The sequence below is a fragment of the Diadema antillarum genome, unplaced genomic scaffold (genome assembly GCF_040938485.1).
Source record: "Diadema antillarum isolate AM-2024a unplaced genomic scaffold, OU_Dant_1.0 seq00001016_RagTag, whole genome shotgun sequence".
In the NCBI taxonomy this organism is placed as follows: domain Eukaryota; kingdom Metazoa; phylum Echinodermata; class Echinoidea; order Diadematoida; family Diadematidae; genus Diadema; species Diadema antillarum.
In genome coordinates, this window is record NW_027271851.1 from 247633 (window position 1) to 261243 (window position 13611).

Here is a 13611-nt window from a genome sequence, read left to right on the forward strand (position 1 = left end):
CAATGTTCTGGTAATAACCAAGATAAAAATCACAGGCATACATACTTGGGCTAGACTCACACCAATGACCTTCTGATTTTTATCATGGCTACTACTAAAGCACTGATTAAGTGACTGTTAATACATCAATGAAGGGCAATCTTTAAATCTGTTGCAATAAAAACAAGTTGATTCAAGAATCATTCATTTGAAATATAAACTACTGTAAACGCCATATATCTAAAGAGTCCAAATTTTCGCGAATCGGGACTTCAGAACGATTTCGCAAGTGGTTAAATTTGCAACTGTGGAGTACAGTACTGAATGGATAAATGTATATGTGCACTTCACATTCATACCGGGATCAGGGTTAATATTTTCGCGTGTTTTTAAATTCACGAATAGCACCCGACTCGTGAAATTTGCAAAAATAAAAGCCTCACAAAATATTCGGCATATACAGTATGTTACTTGGTGTGCACACAAAGCAGCTTTGAATGCAGAGCATATAGCTCAGTGTTAACAAAATCTGAACACAAATCAACAAGACTCACTACGGTGAGCAGATTTCATGGGCACTGCTACTACCACATGGCTCAGAGCAGTGACTAAGCACAACTCTACCTACTGATGGTCATAGTCTTTAAATCCCTTACATCAAATCTATGCATTACAATTTAAGACTTAAAATACATGACAACAAATTCTCACACATTGTCACTCTTTTCTTTTTTTTTTGACAATAAGCTATATATAATGTTTAATTTGTTGGTGCTTGAAATCACTATAAACACAAGACTTCACAATCCTCTAAAACACACACTTCAAGTCCCTTGACTACTCAACTCTACTTAGCAAACCTTATGACTGCTTTGAAAGCCAGTCTCTCACTTTCACTTGCAAGTTTCATTTTGTCAGAATCCTCAAAACGAAAGGAGCATCTCTTTTCATTTGATGCATTGACTGACAAAATCCTACTCTGCCCACATGAAGATGTGAAAAAAATGTTGTAATTGTGTAACTGGGTTGGCCAATCAATTTAGCATTTCTTGTGAAAATGGATGCACTTGTCACATTTTTGTTGACAGTGGATCCATTCAGTTGCAAGTGTGCATTTTTACAATACCAATCACATTCTTTGAATCAGAAACTGACAGACGTGATTGGTATTGTATTGCACAAGGGAGTCAGAGACATCCTATAAGGAAGCACCTTATCACGGGTCAACATGAATTGCAAAGTTTGTCAACCCACTGATGAACCCTGTCAGTGGTAGTGGGGTGGACCTACCTGCAGAGGGGGGCCAGTTCTTGATGTAACCGGTACAGTGCACGACGGCAAACTGCTCGCCGTCCTTTGGTGAGCCAAGGCTGCTCCGGTTGCGCAAGTGGCAGTAACGGCTCAAGGTCATGGGGTCTATTTGAGCGTTGCCGTACTTCATGCGGCAGATGAAGCCACGCCTTGATCCCATGCAGAACCTCATAGATGCTATGGGTTGAAAAAGAGTACAACGTAGGATGGAGGCACACGGGAAGGAGTGCTAGAATATGAGTATCATCACATACACTGTTTATGCAATTCCAAAAATAACAAGTCGACAAAACACAAGTAATAAACTGTTAACAAAGAAACGCTTAATGTTAATTGATTTGACCTCAATTGATGTACAGAAATCACATTCTACTGCCTGCGGACATCACACAATGAATGAAATATGGGGATATACTAGGTAGAGTCACTTGGCAGCTATACTGCCTACACTGGTTTGCACTAAAAACGCAAGTCCCTGTTTAAGACACATGAATTATCCACGGTCTCTTCCACAGTGTGTTATGTTCAAGTTACATGCCAATGATGGAAGCACCTGCCAGAAATTGAATGTACTGTATTCTTCTGTATTTAAAGACTGGGAAGAGCTTGTATTATCCCGGTGGAACTACATAGAAATAAAGGGGAAAAAACACCAGATTTTGCAGTATTCTGATGCTTTATAATCATGATGAACATTCAAGGCAGAAATCATTCAATGACCTTCAACAAAGTTTGCTCAATTTTTATTCAGTTTGGTGCTGTGTTATAATATCAACTTCATGAAATAACTTTACATTCACATGTTTCTCCAGTGTTTGAGAACAAACAAAACAGTTTTGGGTTTGAACGTGAATTTGTAATCCCCAAACATCTCTAGTGGGGGAAGAAAACAACATCTCTAAAGATCTTCGGTATAAAGTACGGTATGAACTTTAAAAATGTATGACTTACACTGATGTCCCTCTTTCTTGACAGTCCCAGCTGTGAAAAAAGGAAAACAACATGATGGAATCACTGCCTAGCTCATTCTATGCACAGTGTCTATGCAGAGTACTGCTACAATGCACTCTGTCACTTGAAGGAAGGTACCATTTAAAGGTAAAGTTTACCATTGGGAGCAGTGATTTTAAAAATGTTTGAGTTATCACATTTGATGCATACGTGTAGGTCAGTTGTACCACTAGACATCCTACCATACAAACATTTTGCAATAAAACCTAAAATATAAAGAGATATCATGATTTTTCTCTCTAAACCATAACTGTAGACAGTTAAGGCTAGAAACACTTTTATTATAACTATTGTTCACATTTTGTATATTTACCAACACTTAATACTGAATATCCTGATTAAAATTTCTACATTGGTTGTTTCTATCCCTAACTCACATTTTAGAACTATTTTGAAGCACTAAAGCTGGGTTTTTGTTTCATCTGCAAATGGTAAATTGTGCCTTTAAGTGCCTGTGTAAAACTACAGTCTTACAAGGATAATAAAAATGATATGTTGATATGCAGTGGATCTACTTGTCTGGAAATTGAAGATTCTTGTTCTGGTTCAGACTATCTTTTAAAAGGTGCAGTGCCATACACAAAATCCAAATTACTTTATGTGCATACTGGGATGTGCTGTGCACAGTTATCTTTTTTTTTTTATTGTAATTTTTATCATTTTTTTCTCTCTCTTTCATTTGGGGGGGGGGGGGGGGGGGTGGGAGATGAATGACAAAAAAAACCCCTGAAATACATGTATATCAAGTCTTGCCAAGTCAAAGAAGAGCTAAAGACACTATCATAATGCTATTTAACTGCAAACAGAATCTGGAACATGATTTTAAAAAACTTAGGAAATGTTGCATTTTGGTAAGGTTTTGTGTGGTTGTGTAAATAAATCACATGCCACCGAGATAGATGCCTTCAACATGATTTCTGGCAAAGTACTATATGGTGTATCAACACAGAAATACCTTCACTGCACGTCACATGATTATCTTGATAAAATCTGTCATAATGACTTAATTTGAACAATGATAAAATTACAAATGAAATAGAAAATACTTCTTCTGTAATAGAAGCATATTAGAACATGTGTCCATGCTCTCAAAACAATCAGCCATTCAATCAATTGTATTCAACTAATCCAAGAGTTGCAGTTGGCATGAGTTAGACTAGAAAAATCTAGACTATAAAATATAGACTGAAACTTAATCCTAGATTTAGACCAGACTCACTCTTAAGGTCCAGGATCCGCCCACTGTTGTGAGGTTCAGACGTGGAGAGTTGTTCCCTGACTTTGTCTGCATCATCCGGATGGACCAGGTCATAAATTGAACCTCCAACCCACTCCGTCTATGCACAACGGAAAAGGTATCAGGATGTTTTGAGTCCAGATGAGAAACTCATGATATACACTTGTAAATCTTCTGTGCCAATGCATGCACTTATAAGTGGCATGCACCTACACTTGTATATAATATGTCACTGAAAAATATTTTGAACTTTGAATCTTGCATGCTCTTTTTTTAATTCCTCATAGTGCTTTTCTGACAAAAAAACAAACCCAAAAACAACAACAATACCACATTAAGACTGGCACTGCACAGGAATTCAAAGGCCTAGATGTGACTATAGGCAGATTATGTGCAGACAAAAAATTAGCCCAAACTGAAGACTACTTGAAGAAAGAAAGAAGAGCAGGCAGACTTCACCTTTAATATCTTCTGTGATTAAAATTAGTCAATATTCTCCATGTGTATGTGTTTACTTGTAGTGGAGTGGCAATTTGATAAGAGAAAACACTTTAATTCATCACTTCAAAAAAGCATTATTAAAGGATTTTGATTCTTATAACTTGAGAAGTGCAGCAGTAAAGTTACGTAGATTTGGGTGTACAATTATGAGATTATAAACTATGATGTGCTTCTGCGCCAATGAATCAACGCCCTTGGCTTTTGCACCCGCTTAGAATAATAATCCCTTTGCTTAGTCCCACACATTAGTTCTGGTGTTGCAGGAACAGCTCTCTCACAGAATGGGGGATGGAACCTGCAAAAATTCATGTACCTGTGGTTGATTGAGGACTGGAGTTATGGAGTCTGAGACGTAGATGATTCTTCCACTCTCGCAAGAGGTCACGAAGAGAAACCCGTCTGCAGCCTGCCAACAAAATGCAGCAAATATCAAATGTGTGAACTGACAGTATGCACCAAACTTAAGTATGTGAAATGTAAGATGAATATGCAGAAGAAGAAGAGATTATTCTAGGGTAAAACTTGTACATCTCAGGAAGTCAAACATGTGTGAAATGCAGCACAACATCATGGAAATTATTTCAAATGCTTGTTATCTTTTATTTGATAATTAATTTCTCGTAAATTAGAGACCCCACATATTGATTGTAGTTGGTAGCCCACAGTGGTCATAAATCCAAATTTTACATTTATAAAATGCAAAACCCTTCCAAAAAGTAATATCAGAGTGGCATACTGTATTTGTTACTTCATTTTACGGAATGTACGCTGAACATGAATTCTCCTGCATCTCCTCAAGTGTGTAGAAAATACTCTTGACAATCATCCTCATATATATCCTCACACATTAGTGATTGCACTATAAAGCACAGCCAAAGTTGGTTTGCTATGGCCATGACCTAAACAGGCGCTATCACAATCTGCATGCTTGCAGATGGTTGCAATACTCTCATGAGCTGAAGAAAACCATCATTTTAGTTGGAAATGTAGCATCATGAAAGTATATAGAGTGATGGTTTTCAAGCTGGCAGAAAAAAGTCTGACAGGTGGAAAGGGTACAATCTTGAGTTTACTCCATGCACTCATATTCATCCACCTACAATATTGCAGTATCAATAACATTCTCTTTTTTCCCCCTACATGATTTGATAACATCTGAATGATGCTAGTCTCACCTCAAGGATTAAATGCTTCAGTTCCTGGTCAGTCAGGAAAGATGGTTTATAGGTCCCTTCTGTGGTGGTATTTCCAGTGCCTGAAACATACATTGTAAAGGAACAATAAAATGCTTTTCTGTCAAAACAAAACATGAAAAATGAAGGATTCTACCATACAAGGGCCATAACTCTTTGCGTGCCATATTCGCATGCCCGACTCAGTCCATGGCTTGCCAACTTTGCATATTCTGCTCAAAATGCACAACTGCGCACAAACTGATCGATTGATCACACACTATGTCACAGTACATATACATGTAGCTTGTGGTGCATGGTGACTGGAATAGCATTGTTCCCAAGAGATTTTTGGGGGATAAATTCTTATTTTCTGTCGAGGTTGTGTCTTAAAAAGAGTAATGTCTCCCAGACCTATGGGTAATCATGACTAAAGAATACAATTCTGCAGTCTCCTCTTAGGTTTTGAATACTGGCCATTTGCAAGAAAAATAGCCACAGCTTTAGTCGTAAGATTTAGGTCACAGCACTTCTAAAAAAAAAAAAAAATTACTTGTCTTTGAAAAACAAACTGCCTTTCACAAGAGCTCATGCACTGCAGTCTTGGAATAATGAGGCATACAGGGGGTTTTCACAGTGACACACAACTTTCTCTCAAAACCCTTTTAACCCGTTGAGGGCTGTTTGATTTTGCTACAACATGCATTTCCCATAGACACTTGCCTGAGTATACTCTGGACTCGTCCTCAACGGGTTAATTTTCAGCCAAGTATTTTGAACACACTGGTGTCAAAACCTGCATATGAGAGCATTTCTATGGCAGTCGGAGTCCATTTTGAATGTGATTGGACATCTTCTCAATATTTACGGCAGTTCAGGGGGGCGTTTCATCAACAAATTTGCTATCAGCCAATCAGACGCAAGGATTTCAGTAGCTTTTAACAGTTGTCAGTGTAAATCATTGACAAAAAGTTTCATGAAGCGGTCCCCAGATTCTTTTTTTTTTTTTGGGGGGGGGGGAGGGGAGGGGAGGGGTGGGAAGCACCTCGTAGTGACTTCATGTGGGAGACAGCCATGCGGAGGATGGTCAGCTTGTCGGGTTTCCGGGCGAGGGCACTGCAGGATGGCACCATGTCCGACAGCTCAGTGATGTACGCTGTCATCTTGTTTCTCCGTCGCCTCTCAATCTCACTGTGATTCTCCCTGGGAAACAACAACAACAACAACAAAAACAAAAGGAGACGAAAATACATTGGTAGATATTACCAAATTATACGGAAAATAAACTTAAGGTCAATACTGCATGTAATGTATAATTTGCTACACATCATATTTGCTTCAATAATTAGAATGATTTGATACCGTATCTGAAAGTTATTCAACATTTTCAGTTACACAAATGTTGTGCATTCAGGCATAAAAACTACATGTATATAACATACATAAATTGGTGAATGCATCATATTTTGATAAATACAATTGGTGCAGGTCAGTACAATACAAAATGAAACAAGGAAGGAATCAAAAGGATAGTACAAATCTTGCAATGTTCTTACACTGAGAATAAGAAATAATGTAAAAGGATCTAAACTGTCCAAAAGCAATTTTGAATATTCCCTTCAGATATATTACAAACTATTATAAACTGTCAGTCATGAAACATGTGTACATGTGTCTGTATTAAATATTATAGCAAATATCTGATACAGTGCACAAGCAAAATAAATAATTTCAAACTCTTGAAAATACTGACACAGGTTTATCATAGCTAAAAAGATTTTAAAAAAATCCAGGATGATGATAACACAGTGATAAGATTTTGTTATTCTTGTTGGGGTGTTTTTATTGTTATTTTTATTTTTGGCATAATATACATGCCCTTTGTCAATGATTTGAAAATAGGTGATTGTACATGTAGATTGCTCATGTACTGTACATTATCTTAGCATTACTTTGGCACTTGTGTCATATATACGTACAAGGTTAAGCTTATGATAACAAAACCATGTACAATTGTACATGTAGCTCCACATTTTTTTTTTTAAAGCTACCATGTACTCTACATGTACAATCAAAGCTAAATTTAATGTTGCATTCGGGTGAAAGACTTTGTCCCTGCAGTGAACTACTCTTGTGTAATACAAAGTGCAAATTTGCCCAACAATTCCTTGAAAACAAAAAGCAGCATAGGAAAAATAAAATGCTGCAATTCATATATTTTCTGATTTCACACATTTATTGCATGTCAGAGACTTGGACAAATTTGCAGGTTTTCACTGGGAAAATAACAAAAACATGACTGCTCGACTTTGGTTCAAAGGGCCAATGCTACTGTACAAACAAGTGGTACTGCTGCACGTCTCTTGTTTAAACAAGTTGTCTGTATATGTATGTACTGAATGTATTGAATTTGGGAGCACATCGTAAATAATGTTCACGATGCCTGTACAAAGTATTTATCAGGCATACTTCTTGCCTTACCGGTAATCTTCCAGTGGAGGATTATAACACTGCAACCATCAACATAAACTGCACTATGGATTTATAATACAGGAGTGCATAGATTGGTGTGCTTATAGCTTGTTGCAATGAGTAACAAGGTGACATTGAAGAGGCATCATATGTAACATTAATTTGAGAGCCATGGGACAGAGAATCACGAACGCTGCCCACATTTTTACTGGTACAGACATCCGGAGTACATTGTAACATCACAAAAGAGATTGACTTTGAATGGATCTATCCTCCCATTGATAAAGCATCTCTTTTTTGCTTTGAGTGTGTCCAGCAAGCAACAAACAAAATTTATCCTGTGCTTCTTCACAACTGATCCTTTTTCAACCTATAGAGAGATGGTCATTTGGCATCAATTGCTGATTGCATTCAAAAGTCTGCTACAAGCAGGCAATGAGTGAATTATATCTTGCCATTTATTGTTCTACTGCCTTCTGTTCTGGGCCGCACGATGAAACCTGATAATGGCATTCATTCTCATCCAATGTGAGAATTACATCACACCAGCTTGAAGCCTCTCTTCCGAACGAATATTCTACACGCAAGTACTTCAACCACACAGATTTGTGTTTCTTTTTCTATTAACATTCAGTACAAGCCGCAACATCTATCCTCTAATAGCACGACATAAATGTACAGTGGATCTCCCCATTCAGTGAAACTTACTTTATACACTGTAAATCTTTAGGCAGATCCTCATAAAATCCACCAAGATTGTAAAGCGATAGCACATACTGTACACAAAGGAATGAGACTTGCGGCAATGTCTTCGCTATAAATACTTTCAACACATAGCAGTCAGAAAAAAAAAACCTGAAGATACCATTTGTACACAACTCGAAATTCCCGACAACTTCTGCAGTCTATACTGCAGGATTTATGACATACATAAAAGTATCGCAGTCTCTGTTTGTAATGAAGGTGATAGCTCATAATTTTATGTACAAGTCATGCTGTGCATATGAGTCTTGTGATGTCATCATTAGTATTACACATTGTGGCTGCTTATCTTCTGAGAGCTGTAATCTGCAGCTAATTTAGTTTCCCATAGATGTTTTTCAACCAATCACACAGTTTTGCTTGTCAGAGGAATTATGGAAAAAAATTGAAGCACCTTCCTTTGTCTTCTGATTGGATAATACTCTAATGGGAGGATTCTTGCTTTTGCTTGCACTGCCTATAAAATAAAATAATAAAAATAATAATAAAAACAGAAGTAGGAGATAGTCAAAATTTGAGAGAGCCTCATTAGTGTCTTCACTCATCATATAGGCCAGGTATGTTGGCCTGTGAGAGTCTCAGGGTTAATTTTTCTTACCTGGCAAATCTCTCCTTGTCAGGCTTGTCTTCGTCCGTCCTACAGTACCAAAAAAAGGAAGAATAAAGAAATCCGGGGTTGGACAGATATTCTGTTGCTTTCTCAGATTTGTCACTTCTGCTACTTTCTGTACGACTTTGATTCTAGTTGGTGATTTCAAGGGTATTCCATCCCCTTGCCCCCTCCCCCCCCCCAAAAAAGAAGAAAAACATCACGAAATAAAGCAAAACAAAAATGCTCCAGATCCTAAATCCAGCAAAGATGTGCATCTTAACATATTTCATACCACCGGATAATAAAATCTATGTGAAGATCTTTATTTGTAGAGCTGAACTGTGCCATTTTTACGGTGGGCTCTGAATAGTGCGGAAATGCAGTGTACAGTGTCAAGGCACAGCAATCCATGACACACTTTTTCCCCCCTCAGAGTGGTGCATGATTGAATTGTGCAGAAAAATTGGGTCATAACTGTGACCTGTACACACACACACACACACACCAGACAAAGTCCCCATGTGCAGTCTACCACTCTCTTGGTATTTCATTTTCTCAAGATGCTCTTAGTGAATCTTGAGTGCAGAGCCTGTGTGATGATGTGTCAGTTGGCATGGAAACTAAGATGCACCTCCTCCAGTACTAGTACATGTTCTGTGGTCTTGTATACTGTAAGTGATAACATGCTAATGGCTATTAAGTAGTACAATGAACCTCAACACTGCACACTACAGCTGTACAATGAAACATATTTTTAATACAGACCTGTACTGAAAGGGACAATGCAGAAACTCACTACATGTACAATCAAAGACCTGTGTGAGTACCAATTAACAAAAATTTGATGTAAAGTGCTGATTTTGTCCGTATTTTTGATGGAAACAGTCACTTTGGGCAAAGATGTGATGATCTGACTGCTATTCGTAATCTACATTCCCTTCACACAGCATATTACACTACTTGTATGAAGCTACACGTACAAGCCATATATCTAATATTCTTGTTTTTATCTCTAAGATTTATAATGTTTTGGTACAATGGTAGTGTTGTCTGGAGCAAATTATTTGTATAGGGCCCCATTTTTTATCCCTCTCTCTTCTTTCTTCCTTTAAAACAACAACAACAACTACAAGCCATCACACTATTCACACACATCTTGTAAGTTCCTTTACTCAATTAATTCATATCTTTGAAGACTTACCTTTCTTCTAAAGTCAATAAAGTTTTGTAAATCACAAAGAGAGCCTTCTACATAGATTATTACAATTTGTAAATGCCAATGCAAATATTATCAATAATTACAGTGTACAGCTGTATTTCCTAACAGTTTGAAGGGTGTCCATGCAGGTGTTCACCACATTGGGCAAGGAAATGCCCTACATGCATTCAACTTGATTTACAGTGAATTTGGTTGCTCATGGCAAGCATGGTATAGGTTTACAGCAAATGGGTTGTTTACATATATTTCATCTTCAACTTTCAAAGGAAAGAATTAATTACACGGGGAACCGGTCAACATCAACCTATTGGAACGCGATGGGGCTCCACACAAAGTCTGAGGAAATTTCAGAATATCTCAAGGAATACATGTGGGTTTATACTCTCCAGAAGCGACCAACACACCAATTACACGTAAGGTTTCCGAGAAAGTGGACAAATGAAGTCGGACAGATTATGCCAGTATATGATTCATAATACAATCCTGTGGATGGGTGAAAGTAACTTTTCTTTTCCATAATCAAGTGACCATGATATCTCTCGAGTAGAATGGCAACTTTGTTTTGAGTGTCTACAAATGTTTATTGCTTCAAGGCTTCTATTGTCATATCGTCATTGGGGTGACAAGATCTTGTGTGTCACATTTTTGTAAAAAATCACTTTTTTTATTGTCAAATAATCAGTTCAGTTTACATTGGGTGATGTCCAGTCTAATTCCTAGCTGTCTTACCCCCAAAACATAGCCACTGCAGTACATGTCAAAGAAAAGGTGATCCTATTTGTTAAAGTGCTTTGGCTGCATTGTTTTATTGTTTTATTGTTTGTTTGTTTTTTGTTTTTGTCTTTTGCTCTCCTGAACATTTGACATTTTTTTAGTTATGAGGTTTTGTCACTCCAACAGGGATATGGTTCTTTATAGTAGTTTTACTACTAAAACTTTGTTTTTGCACTTTTGACAATCCAATGAGTAAATCTGTTCCAATGAGAAGCATAGTTTTAGCAATGAATTCAAAATATTCTGCTACTGTATACGCTATAATTTTCACGTACATAAATTTTCGCGAATTGCCGCAGTCACACATTTTCGCGAGTGGTTAAATTCGCGACTGGGGGACCAGAGAAAATATGAAGTGGCAAAGAAAGTGTGAATTTTCAACTTACTAGCAAATAAGAATGATAAGTACTAGTTATACACTGCATGAAAAAAAACTTACCAAACTCTGCGAACTAGTAAGTTAGAATTCAACATTTTTGAAGTGGTTATTAAAGTCCATTGCGCTAGATTTCTGACGAGTGGTCCCCTTGCGATAATGGATTGGCTCTCTACAGTATTCGTAAGTAGACGTGGACGTGCTATATGTACGTAAACAAGCTTAGCCAGTATGATCTGTTCGGTAAGCCATGACATGGTATACTAGTACTGAAATGTTCGTATCATCTAGGCAAGGGATTCATTTTGGAAGGTAATATTCAGTTTGGAAGGTCCTCATAGGACTAATGTAATCAATCTTGCTGAAGATGTACAGTACCACAGGCGATGTAGCAAGGTTATAAAATGATGACCTTTTCTTTTTGCCAGAAGTGCTGCAATCTTTAACCTTGAACTTTTGCCAAACATTGTCATTGAATGTACTGTAAATACTGTAACTGTGCATTAATTTTTCTACCTTTTCTGGTCTATGAAACTCTGATGCCACTGAAAAGTCCTGGCTTGAGTTACAGCTGACAAATAGCATTTTAGCCAAAGTCCGAGGACCTTTGACTTTTGACCACCAAACCAAACCAAACCAAACCAAACCAAACAAAACAAAACCAAACAAAACAAAACAAAACAAAATCAAACCAAAACAAACCAACACAACACAAAACAAAACCAGTGCATATACAGCTACATAATAATACATAGCATATTATAGTGTAAGTGTAACTGGGCTAGGTGCCATGAAATCCATACTTCTGCCGTAAATGTAAATTGTGACACAATGAAATTTAAGATGGATGGACAGACAGAGGGGCAGACAACCTGAAACACAATGCATCCAGCTCCCATCCAGGGTGGAAACATAATAATATTGAAATGCTTCTTTGGTCTACATGTACCACGCAAGGTGGCTCTCTGATTGTCCCATCACAATGAAGTGGATATGATCTCGTCTCATAATTGGATTAAAACACCTGTCATGTGTCATGACATGATGATGACTGAATCACGACATACATGTACATGACATAAAATGCAAAATGTCCTGACAGATCTGAGCACCGTGCTATAAAGGTCAAATACAATCACACACATATAACCTCTCAAATGATTCACCAATGCAAGTGTCCACAAGCACTAGGATACAACTGAAATATATGATGTAACATAATGATGAAGTCAGAAATGCTAAGATAAAGTTTCAGAAACCATTAAAAAAAAAACTTATAACTTGTTCATGATACATAGTTGTAAATTTCAAAATAGCAACATTTTACAAATTTGCTAAGGAAATTCTGACAAGAAAATCACTTTCAACTAAACCTATGGAAGGTGAATCTTTAACAATACACCTGTAGCTTGCGTTGTGTTTGTTTTGAAAAAAAAAAAAAATCTGATATATTCTACTGAACACCAAAAGCAATGTCTCATCTGCAGTATTATTTGTACATGTATGATTTTCTTCTCAGTCTTACTAGTAGAATGACCAACATACTGGGAATTCAAGTCATGCTCATCACAGAGCTGAATTTTCAAAGTTCAGATTGAACATTTTCTTCAGTGTCATTATTTGGCCTAAAGGGTAGTACAGTATGTTCCGTATGAAGAAGCATTTTTAGATGTAGACTATACAATTGTACATGCAGTTATTCTTTTCTTTTTTTTTCAGTAAAAGATGAATTTAAATACTTTCTTACAGTACCTAAATCCAAACCACATATTGGACAATTATATTTCATCTCTTCTTTTAGATCAGCTATCATATGCAGGGAACAAGCAATACAAATTATGCACTCAATGTATAATGCTGCTCACATTGACACCAGTCTGTGGGACTACAATACTATGTACACTGTATGTGATTGAGATTGAAAACCTTTGCCTACAAAAAACGGTCTACTTGGTCACTTAAATCTTAATCTTAAAGTGATTTTTGTCAAACCATGAATACAAAGACACAAGCATATTTTTTCACATAAGAACATTTTAGAGTTACAAATTATTTTGAACCAAGAACTTACTCTGATGACAAAGTGGTTTTATTCAAATAAACTTACAATTAATGTTCAAAAAATTAATTATATGTTATTTACCAAGAGAAAATGTAACATTGATAATTTTTCTGTCAATATCTGTACCTCTCAGGTAAAACTTG

General features: G+C 36.9%; 1 protein-coding gene across 2 annotated transcripts in view; it reads right to left on the reverse strand.

Annotated features, from left to right (window-relative positions):
• Window positions 1-13611, reverse strand: part of LOC139742705 (aryl hydrocarbon receptor nuclear translocator homolog) — a 37628-nt gene that overhangs the window by 9414 nt on the left and 14603 nt on the right. Inside the window, exons 4-10 of one of the 2 annotated variants that reach the window (XM_071653231.1) lie at window positions 9044-9082; window positions 6257-6414; window positions 5215-5294; window positions 4353-4445; window positions 3521-3638; window positions 2242-2271; window positions 1270-1467 (exon numbers count right to left, since the gene is read on the reverse strand). In XM_071653231.1, coding sequence (XP_071509332.1) covers window positions 1270-1467; window positions 2242-2271; window positions 3521-3638; window positions 4353-4445; window positions 5215-5294; window positions 6257-6414; window positions 9044-9082 — 716 coding nt within the window. The remainder of the gene's footprint in view (window positions 1-1269; window positions 1468-2241; window positions 2272-3520; window positions 3639-4352; window positions 4446-5214; window positions 5295-6256; window positions 6415-9043; window positions 9083-13611) is intronic. The other variant, XM_071653232.1, reaches the window with a different exon arrangement.